Source organism: Lasioglossum baleicum, chromosome 12 (assembly GCF_051020765.1).
Source record: "Lasioglossum baleicum chromosome 12, iyLasBale1, whole genome shotgun sequence".
Lineage (NCBI taxonomy): Eukaryota > Metazoa > Arthropoda > Insecta > Hymenoptera > Halictidae > Lasioglossum > Lasioglossum baleicum.
In genome coordinates, this window is record NC_134940.1 from 4,273,569 (window position 1) to 4,287,169 (window position 13,601).

The 13,601-nt window shown below is 36.6% G+C and overlaps 1 protein-coding gene across 8 annotated transcripts in view; it reads left to right on the forward strand.

Annotated features, from left to right (window-relative positions):
* The window catches only part of Nachralpha4 (nicotinic acetylcholine receptor alpha4), a 237,813-nt gene that overhangs the window by 86,369 nt on the left and 137,843 nt on the right, over positions 1–13,601 (forward strand). For 5 of the 8 annotated variants that reach the window (XM_076435323.1, XM_076435325.1, XM_076435330.1 and 2 more), the window contains 2 exons: positions 1,060–1,104; positions 12,448–12,557. In XM_076435323.1, the coding sequence (XP_076291438.1) occupies positions 1,060–1,104; positions 12,448–12,557 (155 nt within the window). Of the gene's footprint in view, positions 1–1,059; positions 1,105–12,435; positions 12,558–13,601 lie in introns of all 8 variants that reach the window. The other 3 variants (XM_076435326.1, XM_076435327.1, XM_076435329.1) reach the window with 1 other exon arrangement.

Here is a 13,601-nt window from a genome sequence, read left to right on the forward strand (position 1 = left end):
GCTCAAACTTTCGATCCCTGTATATGCGAATTGCTCTCCGCCGTCGAAATAATCAAAATAAAAACAGGAGAAACAGAAACTTCTTGTTCGAACTTTTATTTGGAAGGAGACATTTTATAACTAGTAATTGACCGTTCCAGTCGGGTCTATATTCGAGAATTGCAATAATACAGAAACCGATATTTACGGTATGTGTATATGTACAAGTACACCAATACGCAAGAATTTCATATTCTCGCTCCTTGAGCTTTTATTAGACATCGATTCTAATATCGGATCAAATATCGGAAGCATTCAATAATGCGCTTGTACATTTTTTTCGTGAAGAACACGAAGATATTGAGGAATCAGGTTCTGTATAAATTGGAGATGATTGATAAAAAGCGATGCTTGGATTTCCTTTGCGTTTATTAGTAGTATGAAACGAGCGAAGTCAGACATTTATACAGGATGTCTCATTTAGATCAACCCAGTCGAATATCTCCGAAATTGTTGATGACACTGAAAAATGTTTCAGACGTTTCTTTCCGATGTATACAATTTTTTCGATGTGGACGCGTAGAGGTCATACGAAGGTCAACTTTGTTTTTTTTAAAAATGGAATCCGTATATTTTTTAATGCACTACCAGATGCTACTCGTTATTCCCTACATAAAAGTACTAAGTCCCTTATTGCGAAAAATCATTAGTTTAAAAGATATTTTGATTTTAGTACACGCAGAAAGTAGAATTGGTTGGCCATGATCAGACGCGTCAGACGATTCTTTTGATAAGCTGTATTATTAGTAGACTGTTGATCTTTGTACAATATAAAAATGTTCTGCATCAATTACAAGGTATTGGAACTGAAGAAAAATTTGTTTCTTCCATTAATAATTTCAGTTAGTTGATAATAATATATTTATATACTCCTTTATTATTCCTTTTTGACGCTACTATCTTTCGTTTGATCTACCCAATTTTTTAAATAAACGCGTAAAACTCGCAGTCTAATCATTATCTTTCAAAGGAGTAGCGAAAATGATAATAAAATATTAATGAAATATGTCTTTGTTACAGAACTTGAAGAATCAGATCATGACAACGAACCTGTGGGTCGAACAGGTGAGTGATATTCATTTATGGTAATAGTAAAATTCTACATAATAGGTAATTACGTAATAATAGAAAACTTTTACATTGGCTAAATAATTTTTATATGATTTAAGTGGATTCTATACATATAAAATTATATAAATTCTATAAAGCATATAAAAATTATTCAGCCAATGTAAATCTGTTTTGAACAGTTTTTTAATCTAACAATAAGTTCTATAAATACCAAGATTCTTATTTATGTCATATTAACTCTCGGTAACTAAAATTTTTGTAAAAATGATTAAAACATTTGAATATCGCGAGAAACGAATATTTCAATCAAGAAATACAATACCAATTAAAATTGTCATTTCGTGTATGCTGTTTTTAAAATGTTTTCGTCGTTGATTAAGAAGAGTTCCATTACATTTTTGAATTTTATTTTATACTTCTGACGATATTAGGCAATTTCCACACATGTGGTAGTTTAGTTGTCTAGGTTTAAACTAAATATTGGTACGCTTCGCTGCGAAAGGGTTCTTCAGGGAGAGATTCGACGTGTCGAGTGGTTTGGGTCAAAATACGAAAAGTAAAAATGAAATAGACCTCGGTAGAGGCGTTACCCTCGAGTGTGCTGTAAAAGGGGAGGGGATTTACGAGAGTTGCAATTTTTGGTGGAGGTAGATAGCTCGAAGGACCTGAGTAGTTACCATATCTTCTTTCACAATCAAAATACATAGTACGACATTCGAGCAATCTCGATCGGCATATATGGAGCTTGTAAATAAATAAATGTTCTTTAGTTTCTTGTATCGTTTATTTGAATATTTATCTCGATCTTAACATTTTGACATTTATTATAACCAGACTGCGGATCTTTATGCAAAATAAAAATCTTTTGCATTGATCGTGGAAAGCTGGAATAATATAAAAATTTATTTCATCCCCTAAGGACTTTGTTACTTTGTTCCCGTTTTATATTTCATTAATTATAACGTTTAACATTGAGATTTCAACAAAAATATCCAAGATCACAGTAAAAGTTTGTCATTGCTGTGTGTGAAGCTCAATTGTTAATATGTTACTATAAATGTTAGGTTATACTGTATAACATATTTCAACATTTAATATTTACATATAAACATTTACATATAACATTTTCTTTACTGTTTCTTTCAATCACATAGAAAAACTGTTTGATATATGTATAGTGAATCCGTTTTAACATCAACCATTATACATTGCCCTATAAAAAAATTGAACGAAAATACCTCGGCTGAAGATAGTATCGTGATAGTGATGTTAAAGACCTCTCTGAAGCAAATTTTTCCAAAAAATTTCAATCGATCCTAATAACAGAATAACTTAGGATGATCACGTTAGATGGTTTACCCCGGATACATAATTTATCTCGGAATACCGTCTCATGAATATAAAATATATACTCGATCATGTTTTTTGATAGAGGATACCGTAAACCAACGGATACTCCTTTGATGCAACAATTTAGATTCGTTGGAATGGTAAAATGTCGTATTGCACACGGACTCAGACATTGCTTCTGTAAATGGCCCGGAGGTATCGTTCGCGCCAAGAAGATTTGCTTCTTTCTTCAGGTAAAAAAAGGACTATAGCAGGAATGCTGTACATGTAGCTAAGAACACAATGTTCCACGCTAAAAACACAGTCCTGGTTCCCACCAGGATATTCTGTGAAATAGAGTATTCCGGTTTAACCATACAGAGGGAAATGTTGCCAAATGTTTAATGGCCATTCTAAACTGCACGCCGTGAATTAACACATTGTTAGACTGTGGATTCTTGTGCAAAATAAAAATTGCATAAATTAGAAGGAGATAGACATTTATAGAATTGACCTTGACCTTTTTTCAAGGTCCAACTGTTCGTAATCATACTCGTTTCGTAATTCAATAGGATGCAGTAACATATTGCGTTTGAACAATTTCATATTAAAACATGTTTCGCGATGGATAAGCCCACAGAAGATGGCGTAACCTCTAAAGCAGACTAGACACACGGATTTTTCGGAACGAGTCACAGCACTGTTACTGCAAATTACTTTGCCAGGTAATACGTACTCGTGCAGCTGCATCGTCAAGAATTGAAACAAGGAAAGACGAGAGGCGTGACAGTAAGGTGCAACAGCAAATGTAATTGAAGAATAATTAAGCGAGACCAATTAACGTCCTGCCATCCTCTCTTCTAGAGCGACTTGCGGAATGTCTTCAAAGATGAATCCCACTAAATTCGTTAGGCGTTGCACATGCAATTTACGCCCGTGAAGATATGAACGTGCTCGTCTTTAGGAGCAAATTAACTTCCTCTGCGAAAAATTTATGCTTCCCGTGGAAGATGGTGTTGTAAATAGAAAGTAGGGTAATTGGACGGATTCACTGGCAAAATTGAGGGAAATAGTGGTCTGCAAGAAAGGACCATTGATCGAATAAAATTTTACCTTCTTATGAACAATATTACATTAAAGAAATATTTTTTTTAGCGAATTCTTGACAATTTTAACAACTATGGGCTTCCACCTTCTCCATTTACTGTATATCTGAGGCACTTGAGGAAGAACATATTGTTTTAAAAAACAAAACTAAAACTTTTGCACAAACACAGAAACCAAGTATAAGTTTTGTTCTTCTTTTTATAACTTTAATAAGCTGAATCTAGTTGATTGGAGTTTTCAAGTTGGTCCACTTGACACAAAGTCAGTATGGCCAGATTACGATTAGCCTCCCCACTCTTCCTTCTCCTTCTACTTTTCCCCTGAATTCGTGCTCCGTCCCCTCATCTAGCGGCACTGGTCTCATCTGGTCAAAGCTGACCAGTACAACCGAACTCGATAAGAATGCGCGAACTCCGCGAACAATAACATTTACAATACCGTGACTGAATACGAATAACAGACAAATACAAATACGAATAACAGACAAATACGAACAATTTCACTGCGGCGCCGGAGGCAAACCCAACAAAGAATTGCCAAGAATTTTTGCGACGCAAAAAGAATTTGTTCGGAGCTTTACTCTCGAAGCGATGAAGCATCAGAATTTCGATTTTCCCTAGAATCCGTAAGAGCGAATGCGTTTCAGTCAGTCGGAGAGGAGGATCTCTGTCAGCCAGCGTGCGCATGTAATTTAATCGTCCTCATTCCTAGGACACAAATTGTTCCAACACGTTCTCCGACTGCTCTCCAGCAATTTTTCTCCGTCCCCGGCCACAAACGGTCTCTCTCGCCTGCTACAATTCACCTACAAACACGTTTCGTGAAGAACGACAGACCGATTCGTCCGTAGTTGACGATTCATAACCGTACCGTACGGCAAACACTTGTTTGGTCGGCAGTGACGTTCGACGGAGACAGAGGCCAGATAGCGTGGGTGGGCTGAAGGGAGAAAGAGAGAGAGAGAGAGAGAGAGAGAGAGAGCCAGAGAGGCTCAGATCGTTACACCGGGTCACATCCGTCTCTCTGTGTGTACTTATGCGTGTACGTGCGCTGCAAGGTATTCCGGCCGCGTCTCCGAGCGTCACGCCATCCTTCAACGTCGAAACCACCCTCTTTAGCTCCCAACCGTTTGCGACAACCTACGAGCTATCTAGGTACAACCGGTTTGCCCTCGGCTAGGGCTCCGTACACGAGTAATGGCGAAAGGCGTCCATGTTACATCGTTCGTTTGTTTCGAACCGCCGCCTGTTGGAAACGCTTTTTCCTCCTCCTACTGGAACTCAACGATTTGAATCTTCAATAGGTACACACCTACGCGTTATCAAGAGGCTACCGTTTGCTGTCTCTAATTGGTGGTGACTAGAGCAAGGGACTGTCGTAAGGGATGGGACACGTTTTGTTTTTTAACTATAAAATTTCAAACGGAATATATTGCTGCATCCTATTGAATTACGAAACGAGTGTATCAAACAGTAACTTTTGTTAATTTGAGAAGTCACATCTTAAACAGAACAAATGTAGAATCATCCATTCCACGTTTACACCGTTTTGGGACACCCTGTAGATATATGGAATAATATACTTTAATGGTTAAATATTGATAACAAAACGATACAATTTGAACCTTACCCTACTAAACGCACTACATAAATTCACGCTAATTGGTACATAACCCCAAAAAACAATATTTTGCACCATAGCGTTTAAGAAACAGCACATTCGACAGTACATTCTTTTCGCACTTGAGTCAAAGAAAAATGCTGCTGAGGCTACGAAAATGATTTGTTTCGCGTTAGGTGAAAATGCTGTAACCTATAAAACATGCAAGAACTGGTTCCAAAGGTTTTGTAGTAGAAATTTTGATCTCAGTGATGGAGAACGCAGTGGAATACCGAAAGAAGGACTGCTCTTTACTTTACCGGACTCAAAATTTGTGCTTTTATCCTACGAATTATGATGTATTTGGTATGCAATCCAATAGATTTGTACCCGGCGCGAATGCAGATCGAAGTTTCGAACCTGTAGGATCAATAGTTGAGGAGTTATGGTCGCTTAAAGTTGAGCAATTTGCAGTGTTTTTGATAGGTAAGGGCGCCGCCATATTGGTTTGTAGTGATAGTCGCATGCCGCTTACTGCGTTGGTTAGGATTAGATCGAGGGGGCGGCAAGGTAAGCGGCTCGCGGTCGTCACTATAAACCAATATGGCGGCGCCCTTACCTGTCAAAAACACTGAAAAATGCACAACTTTAAGCAAGCATAACTCCTGAATCATTGATCCTACAGGATCGAAACTTCGATCTGCATCCGCGCCGGGTACAAATCTACTGGATTACATACTAAATACATCATAATTCGTAGGAGAAAGGTACTAATTTTGAGTCCGGTAAAGTAAAGTTTACCCGAGAGAAGTGCAGGAATTAGAGGAATTATTGAATAAAAATCCTTGTCAAACACAACGGAAATTTGCTGAGAAACTTGGCGTAACTCAACAAGCAATTTCCGTTCGTGTATTCTATGCTCAAAAGGTACCGAACTTATTTGCACACCTAATATAACGATAGCGTTAACGGATAAAAAGTTATAGCAAATTTTCTGAAGACAATGTTTTTGCGGTAAAATAGAATTTTACCGTATAACTTGGAATACGTGTTGAAACGAACTCGAAATAACTAGAAAACATGTATTGCTTTGAATGTTATGTAAACTTTTTGGTTAACATTTCATTGGTTAATATAAAGATTAATTTATTGATAAATTAAATAAATCAGGATATTCAAGATGTTCACATAATTAGAATGTTGATACAAATGCATTTTATCTCGCGGAAATCAAAAGAGCTTTCTTGCTCTGGTAAAGTAATAATATTTCTGAATTGTTCAACAGATGATTTTTCACGAGTGCAATTTCATTTTCGAATGGAAACGACGGAACGTATTCTACCTTCAGGTTGGAAGAAAGTTCCTGAAAATTCGATTGCCTTGCAGCCATTAATTAGTGGCCAATTATCTGCGAGGGACCCGAAACTTCGACCGAGAATTTCTTCAGCTGGATCCAATCAGAGATTCAGTTTTTCCGAACAACCGCAGTGTATATCTGTACCTGGTTATATCCATATTTTATTATCGCATTTGCATCTTAGAAAATTATGAATGATATATTAACAAAAATTCCAACTCGCGGTCAGATTTTTAACTCAATACGAACGAATGCAGTAAAAACAATCTAGTTCGCAATCAGGAATAATATTAGTTGAGTTAAGTTACAGTTCAAAGATAAAATTATGATGTTTATTCAATAAAATAATATTATTGTATCATGTTTTCGAATGAACCTACGAATAAATATTTTAACTTATCTCTGAATTTTAATTTAAAAACGCTACGAACTTTCGTTTGAACTTAATAGTTGCTTAGACACTGTACTATTCGAGATTACCAACAGTATTCTAAATATGCTTCCCCTGATATTCGAAACGAAAAGGACGTCGATCGTATAAATTCTGAAATTTTATTATTTGTTACGACCGGAGAGAAATCGAATAATGAATGATGATGGTTTCGAAGTATGAACTGGAGATAACGAGGTTCCAATGGGAAAAAGAACAGAGGGAAAGAAAGACAAGCACAGTCTGATGGGAAGGGAGGATAGAAACTGATAGTGGAAAAGGTAACGGAGATAGAAAGTAGAAAGAGAGACGTGTCCGTGGATAGAAAGGCGATCGGTGTGCTACTATTGTTATCAATTTACTTCCGATATATTGACTGGTCTCTAAAATGGACGCTCTTATCGATACGTGATTGTGAATCTCCACGGTTGGAACTAACCTCTTTGAGCAATCGATTCTATCGCCTGTCGGCCACAGATACGTCTACATGTCCCAGGAAACGTATCAGAGATTTTAGGAGGTATCAATTTGAATTCCCGATGGAGCTACCTACAAATGTAATGGAAACTGGTTCGATGAGTAATTCGTGGATATCTGGAACGAGCAAAAGAAAGTTCAACGTTGAAACTCATTTCCCCCGGGGATTAAAACTTATGATTACTGATCGGATAATTTGTAATGAAATAATACAGAAGGCGTGGTTGTTCTATCTCTATTCACGTAAATGTTAATTTACCACTCGTAACCAGAGTCGCCAGATCAGGGGAATTGACTCGAATCGAGGGGAAAAAGTTACCCTCTCTCTGCCAGTATCGAATTAGGCACGTGACGCGTCACGTGACCGGGCCGTAGCGAAAGTGGGAGGAAATAACGTCGTGGAAGGGGAAGGTAAATTGGGGTAGCAGAAAGTAATCAAAATTTTGTAAATAATTACCAACTATTGTGTTTATCGTTAAGCATATCAAAAAAATATAAAGAATTTTTCGTCTCTAAGATTTTCTGTATCAGCGCTTTTATGGTAAAAGTATTGAAAACGGGTTTCACCTCATAAACTTGAATTACAACAGCCAAGAAATAGGAAAATAGTACCACTTTGTGAATAACTGTTATCGTTTTCGCCGTTTGCACAGAAAGAATATTTTAAGTGAATTGATTGGATGAATTTTAAGATATGATTACAGCCATTTAAAAAACATGGTTCCATCGAGTTGAAACTTCTCTTACAACCTCTTAAAACCTTACTCTTCATAAAACTGGAGAAAGATCAACTTTTTTTTCAAACTTCCAGATTAGAATACCCGGCTAAGTACCTTACGAACATGGGCGTCATGAGAATGGATTATTCAGAGGTTGGTAAAATGGAAGAAAAATTCGCGGACTTAGACGAAAAGTTGGGATTAACAAAACTGACGTTAAGTGGATATGGTTATAACTATTCCGAAACACAGAATTCGCCGTTTCACTGGAGGCTAAAGTCACTTGTAAAAAAAAAAGAAAGAACAATGAGAACTGCAACTCACCTCGCAGAAACGTTAGAAAGTTCGACAGCATTCAGAGCTTCTGCAAGATTCTGTGACGCTTTGTGAAGAAATGTAGATACAATGGTATAGGGGAGTATCGAACAAATGCAATTAAAACTTTAAACAAGGAAAATTCGTTCTTTAGACCTGGCCTCTGCAAGTGATGTCATAGCGGTTGGAAAACCGCGAGTACCAAGGTTATACAGAAGTTGAATAAAATTTTCAATTAACCCGCGAATGAAAGTTAAGTGGCATTTATTATAAACGAATGCTGAAAGAAGGAAGTGTATCTGCGAAGATCAATCAAATAAGTTATGCTCTATTACAGACAATGTAACAATATCTTTTGAATACTCAAGCGATGAGTTAAGCAAAATTAATATTTTTTTAACTTTACCACAAACACTGTCAGTATAGTGCAAGTTTATACAATAGTTTAACTCATATGGGGCACCATTGCGGGTCCCATACAGTGACGCCAGATTAACACTTGTGTCCCCACTCTACCTTCCACCTCTACGACGCTATTCCCCCACGCTTCCCCAACGCGTCACGTGACGCATTTCGTCTCTGTCGTATATGGGTCCGGTACTGGCAGAGAGGTGGTAACCTTCTCCCCACAATTCTCTGCTCCCTCCCCTCATCTGGTGATACTGGTCCTATAGTTTTTGTTCTTTTGCCTCTGTACATTATTGCCAATATTTGCTATTTAGTTTCAGAGATGTCACAGTTAGGGTTGCCAGAAATGTTTTATCCAAATATAGAAGAAGTAGTGAAAACTACAATTATGTATACATATATGAGATAGGCTCAAAATATAGGAGTTCAAGTAAAAGAGGTACACAGCACATTTTAAACTTTTTTTATTCAAACAAAGATTTTTGAAAATTCCTATAGGTACGTAAAGATCAAGTTCAAATATAGAAGACTCATATCAAATATAGAAGATCTGGCAACCGTAGTCACAGTGTTTCACATTACGCATTTATATCGCTAGAACTTGGATGTGACCCGTTTGTAATTTTTTGCATCCCATATGTAAAATCTGCAACAACGGTCACAATAGATTTTTTATTATTTATGTTACTTTTTATCCACCGTCGCTTTTGACAGTTCCCCCAATTTCTCTTTTTTTTTACGATTTTACGTGGTATATGAAAGCCACACGAGCGCATCGAATGCTGTCCATATTGGATTTTCTAATAGAGAACTATTCGGCACGTACAGGCAGTATATATTCGAATATTCGCACATAAACCGAAAGTATGCGGCACAGTGTTCGTAGATAAACAGGAAGTATACATCAAAAACTACGTACGTAGACAAAACGGGCATTCGCGGAAGAGTTCGCGTACACGCAGCGGTTGTCCATCAAAAGTTCACGCATACACAGCGAGGGTGTCATTGTAAATTACACACATGTACGGCAAGTATCTATCAAGTAATTTTAACCACACTGAACAAAATTATACGTAATAGAAAGCATATACAAAGCGTGCACATATCATTGTGTCGTTGGTTCCTTCGAAAAGATATGATGTGTCGAAGGGATTTTTTTATATGTATATTTTAGTTCTAAATCTCTATTTTATATATTATTTTAAATTAATACAGTAAATCCTCTATAAACGCAAAAAGGCCGTACACAATGCCTGTGCGTCCTCACAATGTAACACCAATATTCAATCTTTTTTATTATTACTTATTTTTTTTATGAAACTTTCACCAATATATTTGTGGCATTTTTCTGATTAAAATAAGACCAAACACGATATAATTTCAAGTGTATTTAGTGGTTTAATTGACGATGAATGTTTCGGGCGCAAGGAAGGACAGCGTATGGGAAAGAAAGAGACGCGGAGAGTCGCTCCGGCCGCGCGCGGTCTCTCTTTACACGCGCTGTCCTTCTCTACGTTCGGCTCGGGCTTTGAAGCTCAAAAAAATAATCTCCCGCTTACGATAAATGCAAACGAATCTCTTCGAGGCTGTTGCGTTTATAGAGGATTTACTGTAGAGTTGTTTTAGTACACATATTTTCTTAGCCTCCTATAATACAGTAGATAAGTTAAGACCCGATGGATAATCGAGACCCGAAGGAAATAATTAAAATGTACATTATATTACAAGATAAATTGTTTATTTTCTAAAATTTACTTCCCCTCATAATATAATCGTATTTAAACGCATATTTGTTTATAATCGGGATCCGGATAATCGAGGTTCTACTGGGTTGGCAAGAAAGTAATTTCGGTATTTTTAAGGTGAAATAAAGCCCAACTTTTCTATTCAAGCAATCAACTTTAATCAGTAAAATATTTTCCATCTTGTTCGATAATCTTCCGCCATCTTTCTCTCTGGTATCTTAATAATTCCGCGATCATAAAACTTGAACAATTTTCCCAAAATTGGTTTCTTCATTTCACCATAAAATACCGAAATTACTTTCTTGCCAACCCAATACTTTGCAGTAATATATTCACATTTGCTTATATATTTTAGTTCTAAACCTCTATTTTTTTATATTATTTGAAATTATAATAGGGGTGTTTACACTAAAACAGGTATATTACTATCCTCCCCCCTGAAAACCATCGACTACAATCATGTTATTTTCATATTTTCTACAAATACGTTTAGTCTATGTTATGTGCCACTTTAGAAAAATGAGGGAAAGGTTCAGAACCAGCAAAGCATTAAGTGTAGGTGAAATAACAACTCAGACATTCGTCTATATCTCCAGCGGAAAGTATGAAATTAATGGCAGCGGAGGACGAGCTGGATAAATTGCACTCTCGCCTTGTAATGAGTTTATTCGGTTAAATGAATGAATGAAGCAACGCTTGACTCTTCTGACCACAAGGAATTTTTCTCTTGGGCATTTCTTGGCTAAATTGATTATGAGAACCCATCAGCGGGACTTGCCCCTAAGAGCGGTACTTGCCCGTAAATAGCCTCCGCAAACTGCCGCTACGTCGAGCAGTTTGACGACTTTAGGAACGGGAGAGACACTGGTAGCGTTTGACGCGATTGGAAATTTAAGCCGATTCGAACTTGAAACCGTTTCGGTTGACGCCCGCACTGCTTGATCAGGCTCAAACAGGTTCAAACAAGTTGGAGAGGGATCCTGCGGGCAGACGTTCTAACATGTTCGGAAAGGATTCTCGTAAAGGTTTGAACACCCTATAAATTGGTGGGACAGAGCTTTAATTTTTAATGTACTTTATTTCTGTTTAGAAACAAACTTTTCATGAGCGTTCAGCAACAAATCGTGTTCAGTGTAACTCTGCCAAGCAAAGGCTAACAATTTTTCCGAAAAAGTTTTATTTTGTTTCTTATTGATTGATCTCCAACTAAAAATTGTTCAACCCTCATTACTTAAACATACATATGCATATATGCAAACATTTTGAAAGTAAATCGGCCGATTAAGCCAGTTATTATTGAGTGAACGATTATTCTTTTTATGTTGCCCTCTCTCTGCCATACCGTGGCGCAAGAGTGGGGGAATAACGTCGTAGAAGGGGAAAGTAGAGTGGGCATGCAAGTCTGCACATAATTTGTTACGTTGAAAAGGAAACGGAGCTCTACACTTTTGAAATGAGAGAGAGATACACTGCTGTGCAAAAGAGAAGGAAGCACCCGGCCATATTTAATAGAGAAGCGTAAAAAATCAAATAAGAACACGGTAAGTTTTGAAACAGGATTCCGCTGTTTAATTGAATAGTTCTGAGAAAATATGTGTTATTGCGGATTATCTAATACTTTAAATGTAATAATTCATACGTAATTAAATATATATAACTAAAATAAATAATACATGAAGATATTGTTCGTCATTACATCTTATAATTATACTGGCTGCTTCTTTCTTTTGCACAGTATAGTGTACATAGAATGTTGAATGTATGCAATTTAATCGAAATGTTGGACAAGCTTCTATTTGTAGAAAAACGAATTAATAATATGGTCATATTTTTTGTGTTGGTTGTTTCAAGTCATGGTACGATTACAAGCTGCGATGGGAGCCAAAGGAGTACGGAGGTGTCCACATGTTACACGTGCCGTCCGACCACATATGGCGGCCCGACATAGTCCTCTACAACAAGTGAGTCTGCTTGCTCCTTTTCGTTCTATATTCTAATTACATCTTCTATAGTTTCACATTACATCTATACATATGGTAGTGGCATTGCATGCTGTCAACGAAGTTTAATGGCGCGTGGACATTAATTTCTCGAAACGAAAGAATTGAACTAACTTGTCTTATACTAATTATCAAAACACTATATTTCAAATGAAATACGTCTTCATCCACTGTTTGATACTATAACTCGGGATAGATTAAAATAAACATATATCAACGTAGCATTTATTTATTGAGAGAAATATATAACATATAAATATCAATGAAATTCATTTACGACTTCTCAACTAGTTTATTATAATTTTGATTAATGGTTAGAGTTATACGTTCAATTGTCATTATAGTTCACACGTCTCGTACAAGTATTTTCTAGTTTCTTACAAATGAAAACATTTATTTACCGAGTATAGATTTTCTATGCTTCGTGTGTTTTTTCGTGAAGCTTTTAATACGCGATGATGCGCAGGCAATTGCTCTTTGTATTTTAATAAACAAACGAAATAAGAAATGAGTGTCCACTCGACTAAACGAGAAGAGGTACCATCGTCGTGCATATTGCATTTCAAAGTAGAACAGTCTATTTGATGTCAAAGCGCATCTCATATCGCGACAACGTTGCGAAAGTTACGGAAAAATGTGAGATGGTGTCGACGCGTAGTGATTCTAAATTTAACTTCCAATTTTTTCCAAATAGGGGATCAAGACTACTACCGTTCGACCAATTCTTTGTTTTTCTTGAATAATCTAAATCTGCTGTATCGTTATTTTTTATTTATTTGTTTTTTCTTTTTTTTCACAAATCCAAACATTCGGATTTTGAATATTTCGCGAGGTAAAATATAACAACACGATGTATGTAGGTTAAAGACGTGAATATCCGCGGAATAACCACTAATACGGTTTTATGGTGAATGGTTTCGGTATCCGTATTATAATGATTATTTATAGTGCATAAATAGAGGAATGATACCATATAAAGAACATTATTACACATTATTAATGATT